The sequence below is a fragment of the Engraulis encrasicolus genome, chromosome 13 (genome assembly GCF_034702125.1).
Source record: "Engraulis encrasicolus isolate BLACKSEA-1 chromosome 13, IST_EnEncr_1.0, whole genome shotgun sequence".
In the NCBI taxonomy this organism is placed as follows: Eukaryota; Metazoa; Chordata; class Actinopteri; order Clupeiformes; family Engraulidae; genus Engraulis; species Engraulis encrasicolus.
The window spans coordinates 20368092-20394813 of NC_085869.1; the positions used below are offsets into that span (position 1 = coordinate 20368092).

A 26722-nucleotide genomic window follows, 5' to 3' on the forward strand; every position below is an offset into this window, starting at 1 on the left:
GCCAGCCTCAACATACATGTCATCATGTCTTATCTTGTCTTGTGTCATATATTGTTTAATGTCTGTGAGTATGACTGGAGACACACCAAAAGACAATTTTCTGTTTCATGTGTAACAGACAATAGTTTTATTTTATCTCATCTTATCTTATCTTTTTTTTTTTTTGGTCTTTTATGACATAATTTTTATGACAGGACAGTGAAGGAGTGACAGGAAACGAATGGGAAGAGAGATGTGGGGAAGGATCGGCATAGGACCCGGGCCAGAATAGAACCCAGGTGGTCGGCATAGCAGCCCAGTGCCCTACCGTTAGAGCCATGGTATGGCCACCTTATCATCAATTGAAGGTGAAGGTGACATCCCACGAAAAGGTGCAGGACAAACGCTGACTACTTTCGGAGAGAGAGGTCCAATCCTTTTTGTTTTCTTTTATTATTTCATGGCTGGATTAAGTTTCGACTTCTGATGAAGACTGTTGAAGTCGAAACGTAATCCAGCCATGAAATAATAAAAGAAAACAAATATGGCCATCTTATCTTATCTTATCTTATCTGATGTACCTTGCCGGCATAGTGCTGGATGCGGAAGCAGTTGTGTGGCAGAGTGTGGTCCGTCAGGAACTTGGAGTTCTTGCTCTGGCGACTCTCAAAGTGCAGGTGCTCGGCGCAGATGGTGTTGAGCTTGTCCAGGAAGGTCTCGTCCGTCACGGTGCCCGGACGTAGGCACTCCTCATCCAACATGGCCAGGATACCATTCTGGTTCTGCAAGAGGGAGGAAGGGGAAGGGGAAGGGGTGGTAGAGGAAAATACAGTACATAAATAATGGTTCAAAAGAAAGAAGTTTACCGCTGATAAAACTGAAGTCATAATTTTTGGGGAAAAGGATGAAAGGTTACTGCACTTAAAGACAAGGGGCTTACACCAAACGATACGGTCAGAAACCTCTGTGTGCTCATTTACATTGACTTTTGACTGTGAACTTTGACCATCATATGAAGGCAGTAAATCAGTAAATCTGCTTTTTATCACTTAAGAATATTGCTAGATGACAAAACAAGATCTGGAGAAACTAGCTTTTATTACCAGTAAAATTGATTACTGCTACAGCCTCTTCATAGGCCTGCCTTTTTTTTACACTCGTTTATTACTTTCTTCCTTTGTTTTATCTGCTCTGTAGTTGTTTCATTCATGCGAGTTGTTACATTATTTTTATTCTTTCATATATCTGATGTTTTTGTTTTATGTGAAGCACATTGGGATGCCTGTGAAAGAAATGCACTCTATAAATAAACTTTACCTTACCCTTGTTTGACTTTTTGCTAATTTATTCAGAGAGAACGTGTTTTGCCTCTATGTGTCATCAGGCTTGCTCAATTCCTGAGCGGAGTTGTTCGTTCTGAATAAATGAGCAAAAAGTTAAACAATTGTGCAGAAAACTTCTTTCTATGAAGTTCTGAACACATGGATTATATGTTCAATGAGCCATGTAATCACCAAAATACTTTCATCTCGCACCAGAGCACACTGCAAGTAATGGTTTTATTTCCTTCAAAATAAGACAACACTAAGTAATTTGATTGGGGACGTAATGGAGAAATAATGACATGTATGGCATTTGCTGTAGGACATAAAACATTTTTTTCACAGAAAATAATGCTACTCACGTTTTCTATGAGGTCACAAATGATGGCGTTGTTGAAGTACTCAATGTTGGTCCACTCGATGCCCTGCAACACACAGCAGTGAAGATCAGTGGGATAAAATTCTCACAATATTTGTTAAGCATTTATTTGAATAAAATCATGGCAGTAACAAGACAACATCAATACACAGCTATGATGTAGGATGTGAAAATTATCTTTGTGGACATTTTGGAAAAATAATCTGACTGAAATGTCATTTTCTTCCTATTGGTTTACACGTGAGGGACATTTATTAGTTTGCAGCTCATTTAGCTCATCAACACCTTCAAGTGAACTACTGCAGTGTTTGTCAAGCTGTCTCCTGAACTTTGTCAGGATCATACATTAACTTAATTTGAATAAGTTTTAAGTTTATTTCGCCATTTCAACAATATAGAAATACAGTTGCTAGGAATGTATTTTTGTGTGCCCACAACCATATGACCATATCATATTACCAGTCTGGAGAGCCTAAACCAGTGCTCTGGGCACCATCTGATGAAAGCACCATTGCGCTGATATGAAGGATGGAGGTATACGCAATGAATGGGCCTCTAACGAGAGGTGGGGATTCGCCCCTTTATGGAAATGGTCAACACTGCTGCTGCTGGCTGACATGGCTGAGGGATGGAGATGTTGGGTAAGGGAGGTGGGGCGTTGGGGAGTGGAGTGGTGACATGATGATGTTGGGGTGGAGATTGGGGAGGTGGGTGGGTTTGGAGTTTGAGTGGGTGGGCTTTTGGCGATGTGGGATCTGCACTGAGGGGACTAAACCTCAGCCCCGCACACACACACTCTTACTAACCAATAGTCTCCAGAGCCGTGGTATTTTCCCATGCACTCCGTTGGAAGGAGGCCAGGGAGTGGAATATCACTGATGGGCGGGTGGTGGTGGTGGTGGGGGGGTTGTGAGGCTTGGGAGGGTCAAGGGAGCGAGAGGGCACATACTCAGCTCTCTGAAAGCAAACAGGGCTCCTGAAATCCCTTGGGGACGGCCTGTGTTTACCCTCGCCAGAGTGAGGGATCACTTCCGTCCCCTAAATCACGGCGAAGGAAAAGAGTGAGAGAATGGCTAAGTGAGTGAGCGAGAAAGAAAGAATGGAAGAAGGGAGAGAAAAAAAATGGAGTATGTGGAGGGTGTTGGCGACATGGGTGTCGGATGAGGGAGGGGACGCCGTGGATGAAAAACAGTGCATCAAAACGATGGATAAAAATACTCCGCCACAACCCCCTTTTAGAAATGAAACTGCATTATTGACCATTCACAGAGTGAGAATGATGTGGAGTTTGATAGGCCGTCGAGGGAGGGCTCTGGTCTCAAATATCACCCATTTTTTCCCCTTCGTTTTGTTTGGTAATGTGCTACATCTGCCTGAAGGGGGAGCAGTTGCCCTCACCTCTCGTATATACTCCTCCTGTTCCTCGCGCAGCGTCAGCTCGATGAAGATCTGCTGTAGCTTTTCATTGCAGTAGTTGATGATGAACTGCTCAAAACTGTTGTCCTGCAAGAAGGTAAACAAAGGGGGAAAAAAAGCCAAGAACAGAGAGTGGTTAAGACGCGCATCCAAAAATGTTGAGAGAAGCGTTAGAGCACTGCACTGCACTGCACTGCACCGCAAGACACTCTGTAGCACACAGCACACACAGCACCACCAGTTCAACACGCCGCACATCACATCAGACTTGGATGGATTGTCCTGCTTTGTTGTACCCTCATCATAACCCCCACGAGGAGACGTGAATCATACCCAGTCATCTTTCCCCTCTTTCTTCCTGTTTTGGGACAGTCACTGTTTCCCTTCTGGGCAAGCTCACTGTGCCTTTGTCCCGCTTCGACAACGCTCTTTTTATTCCAGGCTTTGAATTATGCACTGTTGTGTCGCGCTTGCAAAAACAGAGAGGGGTTTTCACGCTTTACTGCATTTTTTGCCAAAATATACAGAGCTACGGGCCAGGGCTGGAATAACTGGCTATAAAGCACACTGTCTCTGTGAAATCTCACCCTTTATCACTAAACAAACACAGAACATACTCTACTAGATGACATCCAGCTTGGCCATAAAACCCTTATCTTCACCTTTATCACAGATACGCTACATTAGACCACATCTCCCCAGCCATTCAGCTTCTCCGAGCTTCCACTATCAAGGAGTCACTTAGAAGATATGTTTGATTCCTGGTAGCGGAGGGGATCATTAACCTTTTACCAAACGCCATAAAAAGTACAGTCACCGCATGTTCACGCAACATCGTCTGAAACGTTTCAGAGCTGGGTTAGCTTAGGCAGCAGATATTGGCTTATGATACAGAGGTTAGGATTGTTTCTGGCTACTGGTAGAGCAAGGATTAAAGACACATGGCAGGGCCTTCCTGAACAGGAGAAGATGGATGCACACAACCCAAAATCCCATCTCTCCTGCCCAGAGAATGCCCAGGCTGTCTGTGTCACAAAAAAGAAAGCCACACCAAATGTCAGTTTAAAAAAAGAACAAATGACTTGAAATGGGCATTGCTGTTGCTGAAACATAGCCTGCTGAAACATAGTCTGATTAATCATAGCTCATCTTCGGTTCTATTGTGTATTCATCCTGGGTCCTTAACAATGCACTAAAAATCAGTGTATCCAGCAGGATGAGGAAATGCTTTTCAAATGCATTGGTTGATTCATTTAATTGGCTATAATACTATGCGGCTGGACTTCCTCGTTCCCCAACCCAGGATTTCCCCAACTCTTTCATTGACAGTACTACATTGTAAACAATGATGTCAGTGATAAGTCACTTATAAGTCACAATAACTTGTATAGCTAATTAATTCTGCTATACACTGTAAATAAACAGCATGGTTTAACTTTAAATCACAAGTTGGAATTCTGAGGCAGCTGTTAAACGTGTGATCTTTTTACAGTGTATGTACCATGCTCCTTATCAGACTATAATTTCAGCAAGAACCGTGTTGTCATAGCTTTAACACCCACAGGTTTGCCAAACCAGCATCGTCATATCGTCCACTGAGCCTTGGGTGGCAAGCAGTGGTGTGGCATTGTGGCAAAATATGCTGCACAGTTGATGCCTCAGACAGTTTTTGAGATTAAAAAAATAAATAATCTGAATTAGGGCTAAGATTAAAAGGCTAGAATCGCAACATGCACACTGCCAAATCACAACTCCGGCAGGTGTACTTACGCCGTCCTGTGGTCACAGACACAACATTGACAAAACAACAACAACATTCAGGAGAAAGGAAGACCATGAGACATGAGCATAGAATATTAAAACAAGCATTACTGATATATTTTAAAACAAAAGCTAGACTGGTAAATATACTGCTTCACTGTGCTCTACACTTACCTTATTCATCTCAGATCTGAGACCATGAAACCAAAATGCACGACAAAACATGTTAAACTCAACATTGGGCTCAGTTATGTGCTGTCTACCATACCACCACATGCATATATTTGCACCACTTTTGAGTTGAACATATACCAGCAGGACTGGTAACTATGTGAGTAATGTGCTTGCTTCAGACACTGTTTTCATAACTGACTGATAAGCACGCATTCTTGCACATTTTTTGTCTGCAAGCTCTAACTAGACTACAGAACCCTCAGCCCAGATTCCCAGACTCTGATACTGGAGAGACAGACAGACAGGGGAGCTAGTCATAATGGACCACCATGCATCCCTGAATACGAACATTGTTTCTATGGTCTATTGTCCTACATGTGTGTGTGAGAAACGATCTTCTGGATTCAAGCAGCAGAAAAAGATAGACCACCATAAAGGTTATTCTTTAGGAGATGAAAGTACTGATGACATTTTTTCCAGTGAACACAACGATAAGTGATGGGGTATTTGACTACTGGAGAAGGCTGGAAATGTCAGGGGGAAGACAAGCCCCCGCAGACTGAAATGTAAATCTAAATTTCTGTCTGAATTGCCGGCCACACTTTGTGTGTTCTCACGAAATTTACAGCATGAGAGAAAAAATCTGAGGACATTGCACGCGAGCAGGCCTTGGGCTGTTCCTTGTTTGAAGAAACACAAATCTCCCACATCTCACTCTGTCTCACAGGTCTCACCAGTTACTCTTGGTCTCCTGACAGAAACAAGTTCAGACTACTCTTCTACGATTCCAAGATTACGCTGAAGGTCCTAGCTCTCTTGCCGCCTGATCCAAACATGTTCTTCTCTGCGAGGGACTACCAATCAAACATTCAACAGCCCTCCAACGACTCCAAGTTGGAGGCTGGCCAGCTAAAGAGTGGCCATGCTCTTTCCACTCATATTTCATTAACACAGGGCCAGGATTGGGGATTAAATCTGCAGGGTGAAAAGCCTACTTCCTCATGTGATATAATCAAATGGTACACCTGCACACATGCAGACACGCACGCACGCAGGCACGCACGCCGGCACGCACACACACACAAGGAAAGACAGAGGCTAAAAAAAAGAGTGAAAAGCATTGACTGCAGGGCCTGAGCACCTTACCTCAAAGATCTCAAAACCATAAATGTCCAAGACACCCATGACTTTCTTGCGTGTTTTTGTTTGTGCCTGTAGGGAGAAAAAGACATCAACATAACAGGGTAAATAAAGCATTAACATAATCAGGTAAATGTGTCCAGAGGGGGTTTAATTCCCCTTTTCATTAATGTGGATTATGTGACTTGGCATTAAAGTGGCAAGGTCAGAAAAGACATGTTGTCGTAGTACCTTAATGCTTTCATTAATGCGGTTCACCAGCCAGCTAAACAGCCGGCTGTATAGGTTTTTGGCAAGGGCATCGCGGGCATAGTAGGCCTGGAAAACATAAACAAAGCATGTAAGCTTCCTTGGTTTGTGCAAGCTCATTGGCAAATATGGCAATCAAAACGCCACGATAGCTGAGCTTAACACATGAACACACAGAATACTTTGATACGCTATGTTTTTAACCTCAGTAGAAATGGAATGGCAATAAGTAAAGAGAAATCCTGCATGGCTGTGTGTGTGTGTGTGTGTGTGTGTGTGTGTGTGTGTGTGTGTGTGTGTGTGTGTGTGTGTGTGTGTGTGTGTGTGTGTGTGTGTGTGTGTGTGTGTGTGTGTGTGTGTGTGTGTGTGTGTGTGTGTGTGTGTGTGTGTGTGTGTGTGTGAAAGAGAGGGTGGAACCCTGAATGAAATAGGACCCATAGAGTCTAAACAAGCTCATCCTTTTGGCAGAGAGCCAGTCGCAAGAACAGCCTGTCATCCATCACGACATCTTGGCAGATGAAAGTAGTCAGTAGACCAGGCTGAACTCTGGGTGACTTGGAGCTATAGCAAGGGCATCGCTACAGACGGTTGATCGCATCCACAAACACAGAGAATGTAATGTGAACCAATCCCAACAAAATGCAAAGGGGGTATATTATGCAGTGTGGCATTATGAACATCATGGTGAATGCTCTTGGCTATGGCCATAGACATGTTGATGGTTTATCTTTGACCCCTTATGCGCTCTCCTCCCCCTCTTCTGGCTGTTTGTTTTAACAGGCCGGATGTTTGTAAGTGGGAGGACTCTGGGCCAGGATGACGCTGTGGCTCCATACTATGGTGTTCTTGCGAAACCAAATCTCTCCTTTTGTATGGCTCAAAACATTAAGAGAGAGAGAGAGAGAGAGAGAGAGAGAGAGAGAGAGAGAGAGAGAGAGAGAGAGAGAGAGAGAGAGAGAGAGAGAGAGAGAGAGTCATTCATGCTTTTTTTTTGTTTTCCCTTATCCTTTATTTTCTCTGTAATCCGTTTTTGGTGCTAGCTGACTTCCAACAGGCACGTCAGTGTCATTTAAGGTCCACAGCTTTTGGCATCACAGTGGACCTGAACTTGACCCATTTTTTTTTTTAAAGGCAGCGAGACAGTGTAGCATTTATAATTGATAGGTTTTCATGTTCAGGAAATGTAAAAAAAAATAGGTCACTCAATTTGGGAGGGGGAGTGAAAGAGACATCCAAAATGTTTCACTAATGTAGTCAAGCCAGTCGGGATAATCTACTGTGAACATACAAATACCAGGTTTGAATTTCAAACAGTACAACAGAATCAATATGGATTGGATTATGCCAATCGTCCATAAATATGGTTTCTTTCAGTGTCATTATCCTAATCACATCTGTGCGAGCTGAGACCGGCTGCATCATCTATGTCAGGGGTGGGGAACCTCTTTCATTCGAAGGGCCACTTCAAATTCGTTCAATGGCCGCAAAAGTACTCCAAGGGCCGCACTAGGTTGTACAGTAGAACACAAACCAGGCTTTCCCCCTGCCCTTAGGCCTATACAGACCTCATCTTTTCTAGGTCCCCTGAAATACTGTATAACTTAATTGTATTGCAAATGTAGTTACTAGTAAGATTCATTTAGAAATGTCATATTTCATGTGAAGCTGCATAACATTAAAATTATATCGGGGGCTGGATAAGATGGCCTCAAGGGCCATAAACGTCCCTCAAGACATAGGTTCCCCACCTCTGATCTATGTGCATGTACCTTTAACAGGAATGTTAATTCTGATATGTTTTAGATCTTTTGTATCTGAATGGATTACTTGAGATTCACTCAAAAAAGACAATTAAATTGAAAGACAACTGAATATTCAATATTTTCAAAACATCCCCATGAAATCTCCTGAAATTACCTGAGCGACGTTGAGGGTGGTGGCCACCTTGTCTGACCTGGCCTCCACGGTGCGGAAGCTGAACGCTCTCTCCAGTACAGACTGGTCAATCCCCAGGAGCTCACACATCTCCTTCAGGTCTGGGTGGAGGCAAGAGACACTCTACATAAGACGAAACACTTAAGAAAACGCCCATAGAAATGAACGGGGACCTTTCCGGCAAAAAGAGCCAACTGACTGAGCAGCGCTGTCATTGATCCAATCATCTCGCAATCAAATTCTGCTCATGCACAGTTGAAAACTATTGAGAAGTAGCTGCACAGTTGGTGCCCGAAATAACTGCCCTGAGGTAGCCAGGCCGTGCCCTCCTAGTGACGCAACAGCTTCAGCGTTGCTACTAGTCAGGTCAAGAGTCAATGGAAGTACTTTCTGAGTTCCCGCAAATACGGGAACTCCTCCCTCTTTATTGGGAAGCATACAATCATTAGCAAACCAAGGGAGGCCATTTGGGAAATGCCGTTTGGGAAACGTTAATTGTTATGCTCTTGGTCAGACCAAGTCTCGAAGAGATTTGAAAGTCGATGATAATTAGGCTAGCCCTGAAGTAGGGCTGCACGATTATGGAAAAAAATCATAATCACGATTATTTTGGTCAAAAACGTAATCACGATAATTAATCACGATTATTGATTTTTTGCAGATTTTTTTGAAAATTATAACAAGATGAAATATATCCAAGAATGAATTATATACGGGATGAGCAAAATAAAATGAATTGTAATAATTATGTAAAGACAATAGCATGAAACTTAAGTGGACAGAATTCTGGCCAGAAACACCAGCCTGTCAGTATGTTCTGGCTTCAAGGACGCTCTCAAAAGGTAGGTCACTATTGCCACGATTAAATCACGATTGAATTCATGACTTCGATTTCATGATTTTATCACGATTTTCGATTATTTTCAATTATTTGTCTAGCCATACCCTGAGGTGTATCCAAGATGGCCGCCGCGTGTTGGGACTTGTTCAGAGTGACTTTGGTGGAGGCAAGAAGGTGGACACCATTGCGTCAGGTCACATAGTACAGTGTCAAACAAAATTCAGCAGAAGGGCAAAGTACCCGTCAATTACACGCTGTGACTGTGCGGTTGGTGAGGTCAATATGTTTAGACTTCTGAACTCCTACACACTGCTCTTCGCACATCACAAATTTGAATACAAGGCACGAGACACAAAGATCTGAGCAGATTACAGACCATCAACAATACATGTTTGGCTCACAGAGATGAAAAAATAAAGCATCACAATGGCCTTAAAAAGTCCCCTGTGATGATGATGCAAGATCTTAAGCATGTATCGACATATCCACAGAGTCCTTTGTGACCAAAAGCTACAATGGTTGGGTGGGAAATTTTGGACACTGCTATTTCATGTAATCTTTGCTCCCCCCCCTTTACAGCTTTAGGCATGCTGGGCCAGTGTTTTGAATATGTCATAATGACATACATTTCTATGATCCATCTCGTCAGCAGTGATGGATTGTAGTGTCTACATTTGCAGTAAGCCTCCAATTACATTGTCTGGCTCAGGGATGTCTGGAGTATGAACTGCACCAATAGGTGGCAGTACAGGTCAGTTAGGTGCAAGTCCTCACTTCACATCAAGCTCTTGGCTGAATGCATGAAGGCAGGACCGCTGGCAGCTTTGGGCAAAGTCATCTGAAAGGGCCCCCCACCCAATACATTTCATGTAATGAGGACCCAATTATGCCCCCCCCCCCCATTTCCCTGGGCCATGGACAGGTGACCCCTTTGTCCCCCCTTGTCGGCTTTCCTGCAAGAAGGACAACAAGGTTTGCACACTTTTTTTTTTTTTTTTACAAATGTACTTGCTAGACAAAATTCAAAATTTAACTTTCTAATCTGTAGATGCATATTCTACGCGTCGATCCCAATTGTTCATGTAATGGGAAAATCTTCAGAAGAAAATGACATTGAAACCCTAAAATGATATTTGGGGGGCTTTTCCTTACCGTTCTTGTCTTTCACCCTGCTCTCATCAAAGCCGTTGGTCCGCGACTCGGGCTTGAACTCGATGTTGCCCAGCTTCAGCACCGCTGCAACCAGCTCCAGCACGGACTGGACCTCATCCTCCATGAAGCCCACGATCTGCATGGCATTCTGCAGAGTGGCCGCATGGACAAGGGGAGGAGTGGAGGGAGGGAGAGAAAGGCAAAAGGAAAGGAAGAACGGTAGAAAGGGAGAAAGAAAGAAAGAAAGAAAGAAAGAAAGAAAGAAAGAAAGAAAGAAAGAAAGAAAGAAAGAAAGAAAGAAAGAAAGAAAGAAAGAAAGAAAGAAAGAAAGAAAGAAAGAAGTCATGGGGAGAACGGAAAGCATAAAAAAACAAACATCCAATCACTTTGTAGCCAGGTAAGTAACTCTGGTTATCCCACAGCCAACACAAGTAAAATTGCACATTGCATTCTCAAACAACAATAATGAAGTAAATAACTGACACATGTTTTCTTTACATCGGTACATGTTATAACGTTCAAGAGCTTTCAACAACATGCAGTCAAATCAGCACAGCTCTGCTGATCGACATTAAGCACAGCAGAGCAGTCCAGTCTCTGGGTTGAGGAGCCCCCGGGGGGGCCTCAGGAGTTAAAGCACACCCCTGGTGACTGGAGCTATAGTCTAAATACACAACTCAAAACACTCTGCTGAGAGAGCTACGACCTGGCTGACAAACGCAATCACCACTAGGGTCACCATGCAGGGAACTACAGGGCACCGGCTCGAACACTCAGGGCAGCTTCAGATATATAGCAGGGCCAGGAAGGTAAATACAGACAGACTGACTTCGAGACGTACGACATCCACAAAGGGGTTTAAAGGCGTGGTCCAGGCCAGGGTAGCCACCCTTAAAAACAGAAGGGCAATGACGAAACCCAAGTAATCAGGCAAACTGGAAAACCAACCAATACCCACATTAACTGACATAAAAACCAAGACGGCCGTAAATTTAGCCATCTGTGGGCCTCCTGCTGTGTGGTAGACGTGGACTGCAGTTACCAGAGAGTCTCTGTGGCAAATTATAAACTACTAGGGTTTATAGAAGGAACATGATTATTTCAGATAGCCAGTGTGTCTCATGCTGCTGCCCGGCACGTATTATTTACTGGGCCACACAGAAGGAAATTAGAGATGTGATATGCTGCCACAAAGGTGTGTCCTGTCCACCCATCTCTCTGTTCCTAACCATCAGCTTTTGATCATGTCAAATAAAGGGATGTGGTGTCTTCCTCATCTTGATACTCAAGTAGAGAAAGAACAGTTACAAGCTCTGTAGAAAGTCAGTTGCATGGGTTTAAAATAGACATATTCCGTTTATAATTACTGGGTAACTCTACTCATGGGCTATTAGATATCAAGAGGCAGTTAGGTTGTAAAAGGAGTAAAGGCAGTTCTTTTGAACTCCACTTCACCAAGTAAAGAAAATAAAACCAGATGGCATGATTATATCAGCAATGGAAAATTATTATTTTTACAATAACGCAGGTATCAGGCAATAATGCAGGTATCAGGTAGTTTATCAGCTTGTGGTCAGACAACCAGATAACAGCAATAGTAAACAGTTATGAGGGACACTGAAAGCTGTGACGCCAACTGGCAAATAACCTAGCCAAAGTAGCGATAGGGAGAGGGAGTGGGAGTAAGGAAAGAAAAGAGTGTGAGGCATAGTGTGGACTTGATGGAGAATTAACACAAGAACAGCAATGAAACTCAAAACAACAAAACAATCACGTCATATTGTATGTTTTTCCATTACAGAATAAAGGCCAGCGGATGACATTGCATTTGAAGTGTATCTTACTCTGACTGTTCTGAAGTTTGCTGCATCATCCAGGCCATTGACTGTGGCCGAGTCGAGACTGAGATAGTTATATTTGCTGAAATCTCTGTCCAGCTTCAGCTTTTCTGTAGGAGGAAATAACATATAAAACAATTCATTATTTTTTTCCCCCCCGACTCAAACTCGTACTCAAAAGAGCTGTGATTACACTTTGAACATGGCTGCGTCTAGTCATAGATGTAAGAGTTTCTCGCTGGGAGTTTAAGTTGTTGGATCAGGTTTCACGTCGACCAGATTACAGCCTATTCCCACCCTTTGAGGACCGACATGTAAGCCAAGGCGACCACATTGTTCTCATTCACAGACTGTGTCAAACAATGGCTCCAGCCCAGTGACACTCAATTGAGGCATTAGAGATCAAAGATCTGGTAGCGGAGCAGAGACCAGAGAGTGGTCTGTGGTCAGCACAGAAGCTCTGGACCTACATTCCATCAACAAAGGTATGAGGCGAGCACCACATCCATCAGACAATTAAAACAAACATCAGAGTTCACGAGGCGGGGGAGGAAAGAGAGCAAACGTACAGTACAGTACATAATATGGTTATTTTTAGTATCAAGGAAGAAGGAAACCTAATGGACCTGGCCTGAGAGCTGTAGGGCTGAGTGACCGGAATAAGGAACAGATGACCACTTCAAAAAAATCTCAATATTTTTTTTTTATCAACAAAGATACTGCACAAATACTCACAGACACAGACATTTGCAGAGGGAGAGAGGAGAAAGTGTGATGACTGAGGGGAGTCATTTGAATGTGAAGTAAGAAGGTCCTTACTCAGAGTGTCTTCTGATGCTCCAGACAGCAGCTGGTAGAAAATGTGAAAGTTGCGCTCTCCTCGTGGCTGTTTCACAACTCGAGACTTTTCCAGCAGATCTAGGGGAAAAAATAAAACCGTAAGCTAAGCACTACATGGCTAGTCCATGGATTTACACATCACTCAAGTCTTAAATTCCATTTGTTTCAGGCCTGTTGTAAGCATGTTTCTTAGGTAATCAGAGCATCATCCATTCCGCTGACAATGATGACGAATTTCCGAGGCCTGCTTGAAAATATGTACGCGGTGTCAGAGGTTAGCCTAGCTTCCCTACTTCCCCCCTCTTAAAACAGGAATGTATTTCCCATTACAACTAAATATTTGTCTCCAAGGAGATGGCATGGCCAAGGCTCTCTCATTGTCCATTGTGTCTTGAGCCGAGCAGAGTCGGGACAGGATGTCTCACAGCAGAAATCCATATGAAGAGATCAAACGACTGCTGAGAGAGGAGAGCAGGAGCGTGCACGCGGCGCGTGCATACACCGCCTCTGACTTCAGTCAATAACAACCTGAGGGAAGGCCGGCAAACTTTATGAGTAGGATCATAGTTGAGTCATTGGTAAGGATATTTCATAGAAATCTATATTAGGTTGGCACGGTTACTAGAACATTCCAAGTAAAGGAGCAGCTGATAATATGATCAACATTCTTCCTGCGAGATGTAAGATTTGAGGATTCTGTGGAGCCTTTCATGATTCCCAAACACATGTTAGACATACACTGTTCCGGAAACGTAATAACGGCGCAGTGAAGTAACATCATCCACCATCATCATCCCTCATGTCGTTGCTCATGTAGGAAGCCTGCTAAATGGGTTACATCCTACATCGTGTGGGCAATAAGCAGCTTAACAGTTACATTAGCAGCAGGTACTGTAGGAGGTTATGAGGACTTTGCCGCCCACCAAAGCAATCACTCTAGAGCAGTGGTTCTCAACCTTTTTTTTTAAATCAACGCCCCCAGGGCCTCATCATAAGTCTGCCAACACCTTCCTGAGAAATACAAAAATAAATGGACAAATGGACAAATCATTGACCTCTATAAGTAGTACTGTATTACTGTCTATTGGGACAAATGCACCCCATTGCAACTAACCACCGCCCCCTTTCAACTGTCTCTTTCTCAACGCCCCCCCAGAGGGCTCTCTAATGCCCCCTGAGAGGGGGCTGTAGAGCCCCCATTGAGAAACACTACTCTAGAGGCTCTCAGGCTCTGGTCAAGGCTGCACGACTCACGATGCAGAAAATCTCATCAATACTTGACAGGCTGTTGGAGAGGTCCTCCTGTGCTGGACTGGCTGCTGCTACCACTACTACTCTTGAGCACTGCCGCTTAGCTGCAATCAAGGATTACAACACAATCCCCACAGAGAGGGAGCCACGCCAACTCCAGTCCTTAAAACTCTACCGCTTCCCCTCCATCCTTCCCCTCCAACTCACTCTCTTCCTCTGTCTCTCTCTCTCACATTCGCTTACATCTCTCTCTCTCTCTCTCTCTCTCTCTCTCTCTCTCTCTCTCTCTCTCTCTCTCTCTCTCTCTCTCTGGCTGCCCAGTGTGTTTAGCCTGAGCCTGATGCATGAGGCTGAGCTGCACTATGTTCAGAACTTTCCCTGAGGGGGAACTTGACATTGCCCCTTTGAACTTTTGTTCACTGAGGGACATGCACACTGTTATTGCCATTTCATAACTCTTCTCCAGCTAGAACTTCGAACAAATATGTGTGATGATATATACGCAAGTGGGTTTTTTTTGTCAAAGATGGCAGACCAGGATATTGAGTTTTTCATCCAAGAAAAAAGGGCAGAATGTTTATTACTTTTCATCAAAGTAAACATTCAAGGCTTGCATCTGAGGAATCCGAGATGGTCTTCTCAGTCAGGATTAGTCTGGCTGGTTGCTTGTAGCAAGGGGTGTTGCAGATGCAATTCACTCAAACCACTTGACCCCAAAAGCCTCACAACCACCATATGTTCATGCCCCATCATGTCATTCCCTTTGTCAGGAGTTTTTCTTTATCTACTCTGTCTGCAGGTCACTGAAACAGTTTTTCAGATGCTGTCAAGAACATTGAGAGAATAACATCACAGCACGTCTTAGGGCCACAATCTCTACATGTACATTGCTGGAATTGTGACTACAGTACATGTTGAAACCCATGACACTAGCTGAGAAATATTGAAACCCATGACACAAACAGAGAAATAGTAAAACCCATGACACAAACAGAGAAATAGTAAAACCCATGACACAAACAGAGAAATAGAGAAAGTGTCCTCAATCCATCATGGAGACAAACACTCCTCTCCTCTCGCAGGGCCAGAGAAGTCAGCTGAGGGATCCTGGGGCACAGCAGAGCTATCAGGAGGCTCAGACATGTGAGAACATCCTTCAGGCACGAGGACATGGAACACTCCTATAGGTTCTATAGGCTCCATCAGTCCACTCTTGACAACAGGAAGTCTGCCAGTTCTAAATGTGTTGGTCATGGTATTATCCCCTATTGTAGCACAGCATGCACAGTCCCATCATTGTAAATGACTGAACTGTTGTGAGCTTTAAGTATTTAAAATCAACCTCAGGCTGAATTTATTATCCAGTAAACAACAAGATCCTTTGACGAAAGACAGACAGCATTACCCCCACACTGCTCTGACAAGATACCCTGTTTCTCTACCATCCGGTGACCTTCGCTTGTTATGTTAATGCAGACAAAATAACATCGAGTGGCGTAGGCGGGCCAGAATGCTGAGCGAGCAGAAGGATGGAGGGAACAGAGACAGACTGAGACAAACTGATATTCTACTCCTCACGAGTGCGTCAGTGGACACTATTAGAGAGGGGAAAAACAAACAGAGCAATATTGATCACGGTCGCTCTTTAGAGAACTGGCAGTCCTCACGTGTGTGTGTGTGTGTGTGTGTGTGTGTGTGTGTGTGTGTGTGTGTGCGTGTGCGTGTGAGTGTGCGTGTGCGTGTGCGTCGCAGCTTTCGTGGGGGCTGCGAAGCGGGCCAATCGAACAGCCTCGCTCGCCAATTCCACATAGTGGCTGCTCTGGCCATTAGGCTGGGATTAAAAAGGGACAAGCTGACGGCGACCTCTGAATAGACTCCACAGTGACCTCAGCAGTCGGTAACACGCTTAGGCTTTGCATTCTGCTTGTTTTGGAAACACTCGCTCAAGCCACTACTGTGTTTTGTACACATACAGGAGAGCACTGAGGTAATGGTCTGGGAAGAGGCGCCAAGAAAGTCAAGCGAAATACGGCTGGCCTGAAGTACCGGCATTCCCTCAAAAACGATGTGTGATCATGGATTTGGAAAAAGTATTGTAGAGTAGAGCTTTATTGATCCCCAGGGGGAATTTAAGGCTAAAAGCTAGCATGTCTGCATCAGAGTCAAAATACTCTGATGTGGGAGGAAGGTTGCCTGTAGAGCAGGGGTCGGGAATCTAAGGCTCGCGAGTCATATGTGGCTCTTTTGGGAACTGCATGTGGCTCTCGGACAAACCTGTCATTTGTTTACTCAATAAGCCACGAATAATTTTGGTACGGCACTAAATTAAAAATGGACCTACTGAAATCGAAAAGTTAAGATAATATTCAAAATATAAAGTATGATCGCGCATTTAATCCATCCCAGGTCCGATCAGCTGAGCCAAGCACAGGCCTTCGACGAAGGCTACTGTACAGATATGAAAAACGCGTTTTTTTATTGGACAATGCCGTGCCAGCGCTGGGTCGTGTCGTGTGAGATAACATTCCATCCGTAATGCTTTACCTAAAGTTCAGCTGGCTAACGGTTGTATCCAAAACAAAGAAACTGTTCACGACCGTGCCATTATGATGGCAAATCAAGTGGAGGAAACGCAAGTGAGGGATATAAATGCAGCGCTGTACTTCTCCCTCGATTACAGGAAGAACTTTTGCTGAATCAACTGACGTAAGTCTTTCCCAGTTTAGTGTGATTGCGAGATAACTGGTGCCACAATGCGAAGGCAAACGTAGGGTTGCCATTCGTCCCTTGAAATACGGAATCGCCCTGTAGCCTATTTGGCGGTTAAATCATGCGTTCTGTATTGGGGACGCATGTCGGTAAGGGACGCGCTTTGTAGGGCATTTTCGCGAATTACTAAAAATAGACATGTCAGCCACATATCAACTGTAAAATGTTAACTATGTCAGCGCGACCAAGATGAGCATCCTGTCTTGAAGTTCTCTCTCCCTCCCTCCTCCCTCCTCATGCACCTTCCCTGTGTCTGTCTGATGGCTAGAATAGAAGCACCTCCGTCATTCTCATTGCTCATTGGCAACTCCGATGCATAAAAGATAGCATGCGCGTGGCTTCTCAAATGCACATCAGCACATCTACAAGTAGTTTTAGTTCTTCTTTCGTTAGCTCTCCCTTCTTGTCCCCAATGCAAGCGTTACTTTTATTCCCTTCTGTGCATGACAATTAGCATTAGAAATAATGGCGAAAATGGTATGGCTCTCACAAAAAATATTTTTTTAAAAATGGGCGTTTATGGCTCTCTCCACCAAAAAGGTTCCCGACCCCTGCTGTAGAGAGAGAGAGAGAGAGAGAGAGAGATAAAGAGAGATAGAGAGAGAGAGAGAGAGAGAGAGAAAAAGAGAGAGAGAGAGAGAGAAAGAGAGAGAGAGAGAGAGAAAGCGAGAGAGAGACAGAGAGAGAGAGAGAGAGAGAGAGAGAGAGAGAGAGAGAGAGAGAGAGAGAGAGAGAGCTCAACATGACCTTAGCTATGAAACCTGACCTTGCACTTTCATAATACTCACAGTTACTGATCACGCCTCCAATGGGGTCCCCTTTGAAGTCAAACTCGATGTCCATGTATTTGCCCTGTAACAGAGAAAACAGAAAGCAGTCAAGGTAAAATCTACAATGTTGAACTCTCTGGAGTTTTTTTGTGTGTAAATCGACTGCAATTAATTTCTTTTGAGGAAATCCTATTTTAACAGTGCAACTTTTCTGTTGGTGTGGTCACGAGAAAGATAAAGCGAGCTAAAACGTCAAGCCTTTAGTGGCTGTTCCACCCCAGAGATGACATTGAGCCTGGGCCCTGTAATACGGCAAGAGGGCTCGCTTTGTTGCTCGATGATGTGGCTCTGGTTGCGGCTTTTAAATGGCAGGAGCGAGCCTTCATGGAGCGGGCAAAGCCTGCTGCAAAAATCTGGTTGAAACATGAACCCGTACATGAGAGCAGAACAGCCTGGAGGAAGGTGAAGGTGGTGGTGGTGATGTGAGGGGGGGGGTTGGTTCTACTAAGAACTGGCCAACTGGCATAACGGGCATTTCCCGGTGGGCCCATATTGTCAGATTTTTAAAAAATATATATTTTTTAACATTCCTGAAAATAGGGGCCCACAAGGGTGCGGGGCCCCACCGGTGAGTCAGTTCTGCTCAGCTAATTATGAGGGCCAAAAGTGCCCAAAAGTGCCCGGGCCCTATTTCTCCCCCAGTCCAGCCCTGGTTCTACTCCAAACCCACTTCATGTCAGAGCCTGGGCCTATTCATAACACTGGCTGCCAATCACACATAGATTTGCCATGGAGTAATGGACTACTGTGGAGGAAATGACTTTTCTGTCTCTCTGTCGGTCTCTCTGTCTGTCTCTCTGTCTGTCTCTCTGTCTGTCTCTCTGTCTCTCTCTCTGTCTGTCTCTCTCTCTCTCTCTCTCTCTCTCTCTCTCTCTCTCTCTCTTCCTCTCTCTCTCTCTCTCTCTCTCTCTCTCTCTTCTCTCTCTCTCTCCTCTCTCTCTCTCTCTCTTCTCTCTCCCTCTCACTACAGTGGTAAAACAAACCATTCCCTTACTGTCCCCACTTTCTACATTTAGGGCTGAAACAGTAGGGCCAGTGTCTTGAGAGCTGTTTGATTTTTCTTCCACTCTGTGTGTGTGTGTGTGTGTGTGTGTGTTATTTATGGCTAGCGACTCATCAAAAGCCAGGTCCTGCAAAGCTGCAAAAGCTGTCTGCCAAATTCAACAAACCTTTCTTTTTTTCCCTCCCGAAGGAAGTAACTGATCAAAACATTTATGCTTGCCTAGAGGTGCTGGTTCATGACTAAATTGTACGAAACAGGCGGCCAGGGACTGCACACATAGCAATTCGCCACGCAGAAAGAAAACAACCCACTAACAAGCCTTAGACAAGCTTTGCCTTTGAAACTTTCACTGCAAACGGGTTTGTCAATGATAGATTATCGGTAGACTATGGCAATCTTGAGGCAATCTGCGTAGTGCGTGACGGACGGGCGTATGCTGGTGGACTTGAAGTCTTCTGGGGCCTAGCGAATAACGTATCTGGCTCTAATTGAAGAAGCCTGTGGCAGCATGGTGATGGTGATGACATCAGGCAGGAATCTGAAACAGTCCAGGCTGCCAATGGGCTTCAGTGTTCTCGTGGAGACAAAAAAAAAAAAAAAACACCCAGAAATCCACAGAGCGTGAGAAAATCCAGACCAGACAGGCCTACAAAACCCACCCAACATCTTGTTTCATATCTTCACAAGGCGGTCCTCTACATCTGTGGTTCCCTTCACATACTGTAAGTACTGGATGAGCATAGCTAAATAAATAAATTCAAATGGCTTTTGTTGCAAAACCTGGATCCGATGCTCATACTGTAAGAGTAAACTTTGAAGCACAAACTGCTGATGGCTGACTTAAGCCCATGAAGCGTATAACTACCCTCCAATGCACTGTATGTTTGTACAGAGTGGGAAAAGAGGCAGAGGGGAAGTTTGCGCTGGGCTCTAGGAACCAAAGGTCAGCTCGCGCTCTCTCGCGCTCTCTCGCTCTCTCGCTCTCTCGCTCTCTCGCTCTCTCTCTCTCTCTCTCTCTCTCTCTCGCTCTCTCGCTCTCTCGCTCTCTCTCTCTCTCTCTCTCTCTCTCTCTCTCTCTCTCTCTCTCTCTCCACGATGGCCTCTTCCTCCCCGCCGCTGCTGTTTACAGACCATCCTCCACGCTGCAGCAGCAAACATGCGCCACTGTGCAGTCACCACCACAGCTGCACAAAGCGGCACTGTCGGACTGCTCAGGTGGAGGGAGGGGGAGGACCTGGTGTTCTGTCCATATACGCTCGCTGCTGCCTGTCGAAATGAGCTCCCACTTACTGTAGGATGTTAGCATAGCCCTAACCACTCCCCTGAATCTAAGCCTAACCTAACCACTGATCCAGGAGTGGTTTGTAGCATAGCTCGATGGGTAGGCCATATCAACAGGACCCAGGCTGGGGTCTAGCTGACTGGGCTGTGTTGAGCTGAGTATGAGAGCCTTCCGAGGAGCAGAAACTCTTTTTTTGGGGGGGGAGTCGAGGGAGAGAGAGAGATGGGTGGGGTGGGGGGTTCGACCGGCGCTCGCTAAACAAGATGACTTTGGCAGGGGTGGTGGGGCAGACATCTGGAGGTAGTTGCCAGAGAGGTTACACTGACTGACTGCCTAGAGTTTCATTTGAATCTGGGCTCTGTGTTGGAACAGTAATTGCTTTGCTGTCGTGTCAAGCTCAGCCGAGCACGGCCAAACGCGTCCAGATGCCGGTCAGCTCGGCAAGAGGCTCGATAGAGACAGAGCAACCAAAACAAAAGACGCAAAGAGAAGTGCGTGGATGACAACCAGATGACACCGCACCAAAAAGAGGACAGCTAATGCGCTGCACCTACCACACTTTTGATTTTTTTCGTCCTTTTTTGGGGGAGGGTGGGGGGTGGTTGGCAGTTGGTGTGTTGTGTAACTTTTAGCTGTGTAGAGACCCTGCTTTGTATTTGCGTTTTTTTTAGCCTGACTTGGCGTTTGGATCAAAGGTTCAGATGCACATGATCTTAAGCAAATAGAGCCAGCACAGGGAACGAGTGGAAATCAAATCAGCTAGAGAGAGAGAGAGAGAGAGAGAGAGAGAGAGAGAGAGAGAGAGAGAGTGTGAGAGAGAGAGAGAGAGAGAGAGAGAGAGAGAGAGAGAGAGAGAGAGAGAGAGAAAGAAAGAGAATGATGGATACTCACAAATCGAGAGGAGTTGTCATTCCGGACGGTCTTGGCATTCCCGAAAGCTGCAAAGGGATAAAACACGGCAGGTTATGCATGTCAGGTAGACAGACTGTGTTCTGCTCGTGCTGGCTGGCTTCTTTCCCTAACGCCGAAAAATGATTAGTGTCTGGAGCCTCTCGTCATATCCCTACGCTGTCGAACACACTCACACACCGCTCTGCCTGATTGCAAACATCTAAGGTCCTCCTGAGTGGGGCAATTCTGGGGTGTGTTTCCCAAAAGCGTAGTTGTTAGCCACTTAGCAACTTGCGTAGTTGCCAATGGTAAATTGCATTGCAAACAACAAAGTAGCTAAAGTGGTTAGTTAGCAACTAGACTATGGTTTCGAGAAATCCACCCATGGAGTGGGGCTCCTAGCATAGTATCTGAGCTGTCCAAATACGCCACACCTTTCCTGTAATGGATTTTCGGGATGATTGTGACGGTGATTTAAACAAATTACTCCACAAAAGCTTGGGATTAAAGGGAGCTTTTTCTGATGCGTTCACATCAGAGAGGCTGAACATTAAAGGAGGTTAACTGCTTCAATGTGTGTGGCACAGTGTAGGAACACAAAGAAGCAGCCCACAATTATCTTCAGCTCCAATCCCTCCTGATGTTGTGAATGACAAAATCACTCTATTTCAGAGGCGCACACACTCAAACATTGAATGACCTTGTGGAACACCCTGTACTACTCATGTATTTGGGTCACTGAAGGTGTGAGACTAGATAAACGAGGGCAAATGGTCTGTCATCTCCAAGTCTACTCCAGTGCAGCACGATATCCATCTTTCCACATATCCGCCAATACAAAAACAACTCTAAATAGTCTTTTAGTTTGCCTGTGCATTTTCTGATGATTCTGTAGGACATCTGCACCATTGAGGGTGATACTTTGACAGCTTATTGCAAAAGAGAAGAGGAGAGCAGAGAAAAGAGCAGGAGAGAAGAGTAAGGGGGAGCAGGAAGTGTGCAGTGCCTCTGGCATACGGGTCATTACTGCCAGCAGCTAAACTCTAACAGATGTGGAGGCTGCTGTTGCTGCTGCAGTGTGCTGCTCAACTCCCCGGCAAGAGCAGCAGTGTTGCCAGATTGAGTGGTTTCCCGCCCAAATTGGGCTGCTTAGGAGGGCCGCCTCCGGTTAAAAACCTGTAAAAAGGGCATTTGTGCGGGTTTTTCTGCAAATGTATGGCCATAGAAAGAAATCAATACAATTTAGTTCAAATTGGGCAGGATTTGGTGCTTCCAGACGGGCTTTGACCATTTTTTTCAGCTGGAAATCATCAGATTCATCTGGCAACTCTGACCAGCAGCAACTGGGCACAGGCTCTTCTCATTGCTCATGGGCATTTCCTGTCCGAGGCCCCACATAAAACACACACACACGCACACATGCACCACTGTTGCCATGCCAGTGGGCAAAAATTGAGCCCGAAGACCCATTAGTGTGGTATGGGTACTAGGAGCCATTAACGCTGGCAGACGAGGACAGGGGGAAAACAAAGGGTACAGCTTGGAGAGCACTATCTGCATATGCAACTCTTGGAGCACAGGGTTGAATGAGGTCTGGTGGTAATGACGGCAGCGGCAAGCTGGATATGCAAGTTTTCATTTTAAGCATTTTGTTAACTACGTAAATGGGGTCTTTGAGGTGTGTGCAATACTGGAAAGCGAAGAAAAGAACACTTATAATCAGGTACTGGGCATGCCTGAGGTAAAATCGGTGGAAAACAAGCGCATGTGTAAGTGCCGACCTGCACACGCCACACACACACACGTACACACAGAGAGGCATGTACACACACACACACACACAAACACACAAACACACATACACTCAGACAGATGCAGACAGAGACAGAAACACACAGACACAGGCACACACACTCACACAAAGACAAGCACACAGACACACAAACAAAGACAGGCACACACACACACAAACAAAGACAAGCACACACATGCACACGCACACGCACACGCACACGCACACGCACACGCACACACTTGCTGACTCACCCTCCAACACTGGATTGGACTGCAGCAGCTGCTCCTTGACCTTGTTGACCTCCTGGCCCTTCCCGCACACGGCCGCCACGTATGACATCACCAGCTTACTGGCCTCTGCAGACACAGACACACACGCGCGCGCGCACACACACACACACACACACACACACACACACACACACACACACACACACACACACACACACATACACACACACGCACACACACACACACACGCACACACACACACACACACACACGCACACACACGCACACACGCACACACGCACACACGCACACACACACACACGCACACACGCACGCACACACACACGCACACACACGCACACACAAAAGAGAGAAGGGATAAATGAGGTGGGTGGTCAGAGGTTACGTTCCAACAGACTAAACACAAACAACCATGAACATGGAACATTTTGGTAAGCACATGCGCAACCATGAACGTATAGCCTTCAGTAGAAACATACATACAAATCCCTTTCGTAAACCCATACAGTACATACATACACACCCTACCATGAACATGCAACCTTTTCGTAACATGCACATACGCGCACACACACATTCAGTAAAAACACATGTGCGTACACAGATACAAACATACGCCCATGAACATGTAACCTTTAGTAAAAACATACAGTACACACAGACGCTCTACACCCATGTCTATAAATGCAACCCCTGAAATAAAAAATCCCCGTTCTATCAGCGTACGTCTAGGCTTTTATAATTTTTTTTGGGAGGGGTCCGTCCATCTTTCCCACCCCACCCAGATGTGTACAGACAGACGCCCCTCTGGGAGGAAGGCCCAGCCAGCCCAGCCAGCCAGACAGACAGATCTCTCAGTCCTCTCAGCCCTCCTCCTATGCTGACATCATGTGTTTTATTAAGATGGGAGCCATTACGGCAGCACTGAGCTGTCATTATTCATTGTGGGGAAATGACGTGTGTGTGTGTGTGTGTGTGTGTGTGTGTGTGTGTGTGTGTGTGTGTGTGTGTGTGTGTGTGTGTGTGTGTGTGTGTGTGTGTGTGTGTCTGTGTGTGTGTGTGTGTGTGTGTCTATGTGTGTGTGTGTGTGTGTGTGTGTGTGTGTGTGTGTGTGTCCGCTCGAGACGGTCACCAAGGGAGGGTTGGCGTGAGTTGAGCTGTTACCCAGAAGCAGCTTTTCACCAAAAGGGACGGAGCGTCTGAAATAATCCCGGATTGATCTACAATTGCCGTCCCTCCCGTGACTGTCCAGCTTATGCATCTGTAACACTACTGGTGAAAACGGGGGTGGATGGGGGGGAAATCATTGCACGTGCGCAGCTGTGATCCAGTTCCTCTCCAACAGTGTCGGGCAGATGAGGCCACGCTTGGCTGTGTGCACGACACGCAGCCTACAGTGTGAGAGGTTGCATCGCGGTTATTAAACACAGCCAGGGAGATTTCAACCAGGGAGACATTCAAATCATCTGGCTACAACACACGTTTCATATGTTTCCATTAGGTGTAGGTGGGGGATTGGGGGGGTGATGGTGTAGCCAGTGTTTCTCAAAGTGGGGCGTAAGCCCCCCTGGGCGGGCGCGGAGGCATTGCAGGGGGGGCATGTGACAGATGATTTTGAGTTTTTTTCCCCAAAGGAAATTGTTTCCTGTCTCGCCAACAAGCAATACATGTTAAGCACTCACCAGCATTATATTATAAATTGTCATGAATTTGAATAGCATAGGAAATGAACACACGTCCCTCTTTGTTTCATCTCACCAGTCACCTTTCCTTTCATTCTGCGCAGCGATCGTGAAATCAGTCTGCGCGAGTACTACTGTTGCTTGGGGGGGCTAGGAAGCATCCAGACCCTCCGAAAGGGGGGAATGATGGGAAAAGTTTGAGAACCACTGGTGTAGCCAGTAGCAGATGCTTCTGGGGGAGGGACAGTGGACTGATAACAGGGCTGGTCTGACTGGGACAAAAAAATCAGAACGGGCATATTCAGCCAAGACTGGTGTACCAGGGCCCTGCCATTGCTGTAACGGTAGGGCACTGGGTTACTACGCTGGTGACCCGGGTTCGATTCCAGCCCAGGTCATTTGCCGATTCCTTCCCTGTCTCTCTCTCCTCAATCATTTCCTGTCTCTCCTCCACTGTCCTGTCAAAAATAAAGCCCTAAAGACGGGTGTACCAGGCATTGAGAGAGACAGTGAAGCCTGTGACCCAAATTTTAGTAATCTAATATGAGCCATTTTGAACACAACAACCAAAAATGCTGAATTTATATCTGACTGACTGTCTCGGGGAGGCCTGCTATAGTGGCATGAGGACTAATACAATTGAGGGGAGGAGCAGGCCATAATCATCAACAGTCCACTGGGCAAATGCCCTGTATGCCATAAGGCATCTCTGAATTTGCATTTACAGGTGCTTCCAACTGCAAAAATGGATGTGGAGAGTGCTTTAAGCCAAGACTGGTCCACCAGGCATTGAGAGAGACAATGAAACCTGTGACAACATTTTAGTTGTCTATTGTGAGCTATTTTGACCACAGCAGCTACCATAATTAATTTAAGTCCGACTATCTTGAGAGGCCTGGTGTAGCAACATGAGGACTAATACCATTGAGGGGAGGAGCAGGCCATAATCATCAACAGTCCACCGGGCAAATGCCCTGTATACCTTATGGCCAATCCAGCCATGACTGCTACAGGGGTGGGATGTGTGGTGGAGGGAGGGCTCCAGTGTTGCACTCTAACTAAACACGTAATCAGGTAGCGCAAGTGAGAAAGGAAGATGCTGACTCGACATAAACAAAACGAGCAGAGACATGGGTAGTGTTTAGTGGGACGAAAAGGGAGAGAGAGAGAGAGAGAGAGAGAAAGAAACCGAGAGTGAACGAGTGAAAGAGAGAGAGAGAGAGAGAGAGAGAGAGAGAGAGAGAGAGAGAGAGAGAGAGAGAGAGAGAGAGAGAGACAGACAGAGACAGAGAGCGAGAAAGAAACCGAGAGTGAACGAGTGAAACAGACATGTGAATGAGAAACCAGCAGAGAAGGAGAAGGCTATACTGGAAGGGTAAAACTAGGGCAGAGAAATCACCCACAGGCGCTAATGCACAGTGAAGTGACATTTAATAGGAGCTGAGGAATGGCATCAGTACAAACCCACTGCCCTGCATACAGTACAGTAGAACACCCAGTCATTGTACTTCTCATCACGGTCAGGTCAGTGGCACACTCACAATTTCATAAGGGCAAATTCAAATGCTCCAAGAAAGCTCCTTGTTCCAACAGGAATGTCTGTTCTTTGTTTTCTGAGACACTGGGAAGGATCATCTGACAGTGCAGTTCTGTTCCATGTGTGACCTCAGTGGTAGTCGAACAGAGCACACACGTAGCCAGAAGAGGCCATCATCAATGGCTATGACTATGACTATTCGAAACTACCAGTTTAGTGATTTTGCTCTAGCTTGCCAACCATTCCAGACAATTATATTAAACAAATATGTTTTAAAAGAAGGTAGTGGGGAAAATGGATATTTGTCCAATTCAGTCATCTTGTCTAGTCCACTTCCTGTTTTCAATGGTAGATCACAGCTGGTTGGGACATGAACAAACACGAGCTGGTGAAGGATCGCAGGGC

The 26722-nt window shown here is 45.5% G+C and overlaps 1 protein-coding gene across 4 annotated transcripts in view; it reads right to left on the reverse strand.

Annotated features, from left to right (window-relative positions):
• Positions 1 to 26722, reverse strand: part of myo1b (myosin IB) — an 82165-nt gene that overhangs the window by 17643 nt on the left and 37800 nt on the right. For all 4 annotated transcript variants that reach the window (XM_063213425.1, XM_063213424.1, XM_063213423.1 and 1 more), the window contains exons 5-16: positions 23099 to 23203; positions 21053 to 21099; positions 17835 to 17898; positions 13006 to 13104; positions 12193 to 12296; positions 10349 to 10496; positions 8338 to 8456; positions 6403 to 6489; positions 6178 to 6243; positions 3079 to 3183; positions 1664 to 1726; positions 561 to 761 (exon numbers count right to left, since the gene is read on the reverse strand). In XM_063213425.1, the coding sequence (XP_063069495.1) occupies positions 561 to 761; positions 1664 to 1726; positions 3079 to 3183; positions 6178 to 6243; positions 6403 to 6489; positions 8338 to 8456; positions 10349 to 10496; positions 12193 to 12296; positions 13006 to 13104; positions 17835 to 17898; positions 21053 to 21099; positions 23099 to 23203 (1208 nt within the window). The remainder of the gene's footprint in view (positions 1 to 560; positions 762 to 1663; positions 1727 to 3078; positions 3184 to 6177; positions 6244 to 6402; positions 6490 to 8337; positions 8457 to 10348; positions 10497 to 12192; positions 12297 to 13005; positions 13105 to 17834; positions 17899 to 21052; positions 21100 to 23098; positions 23204 to 26722) is intronic.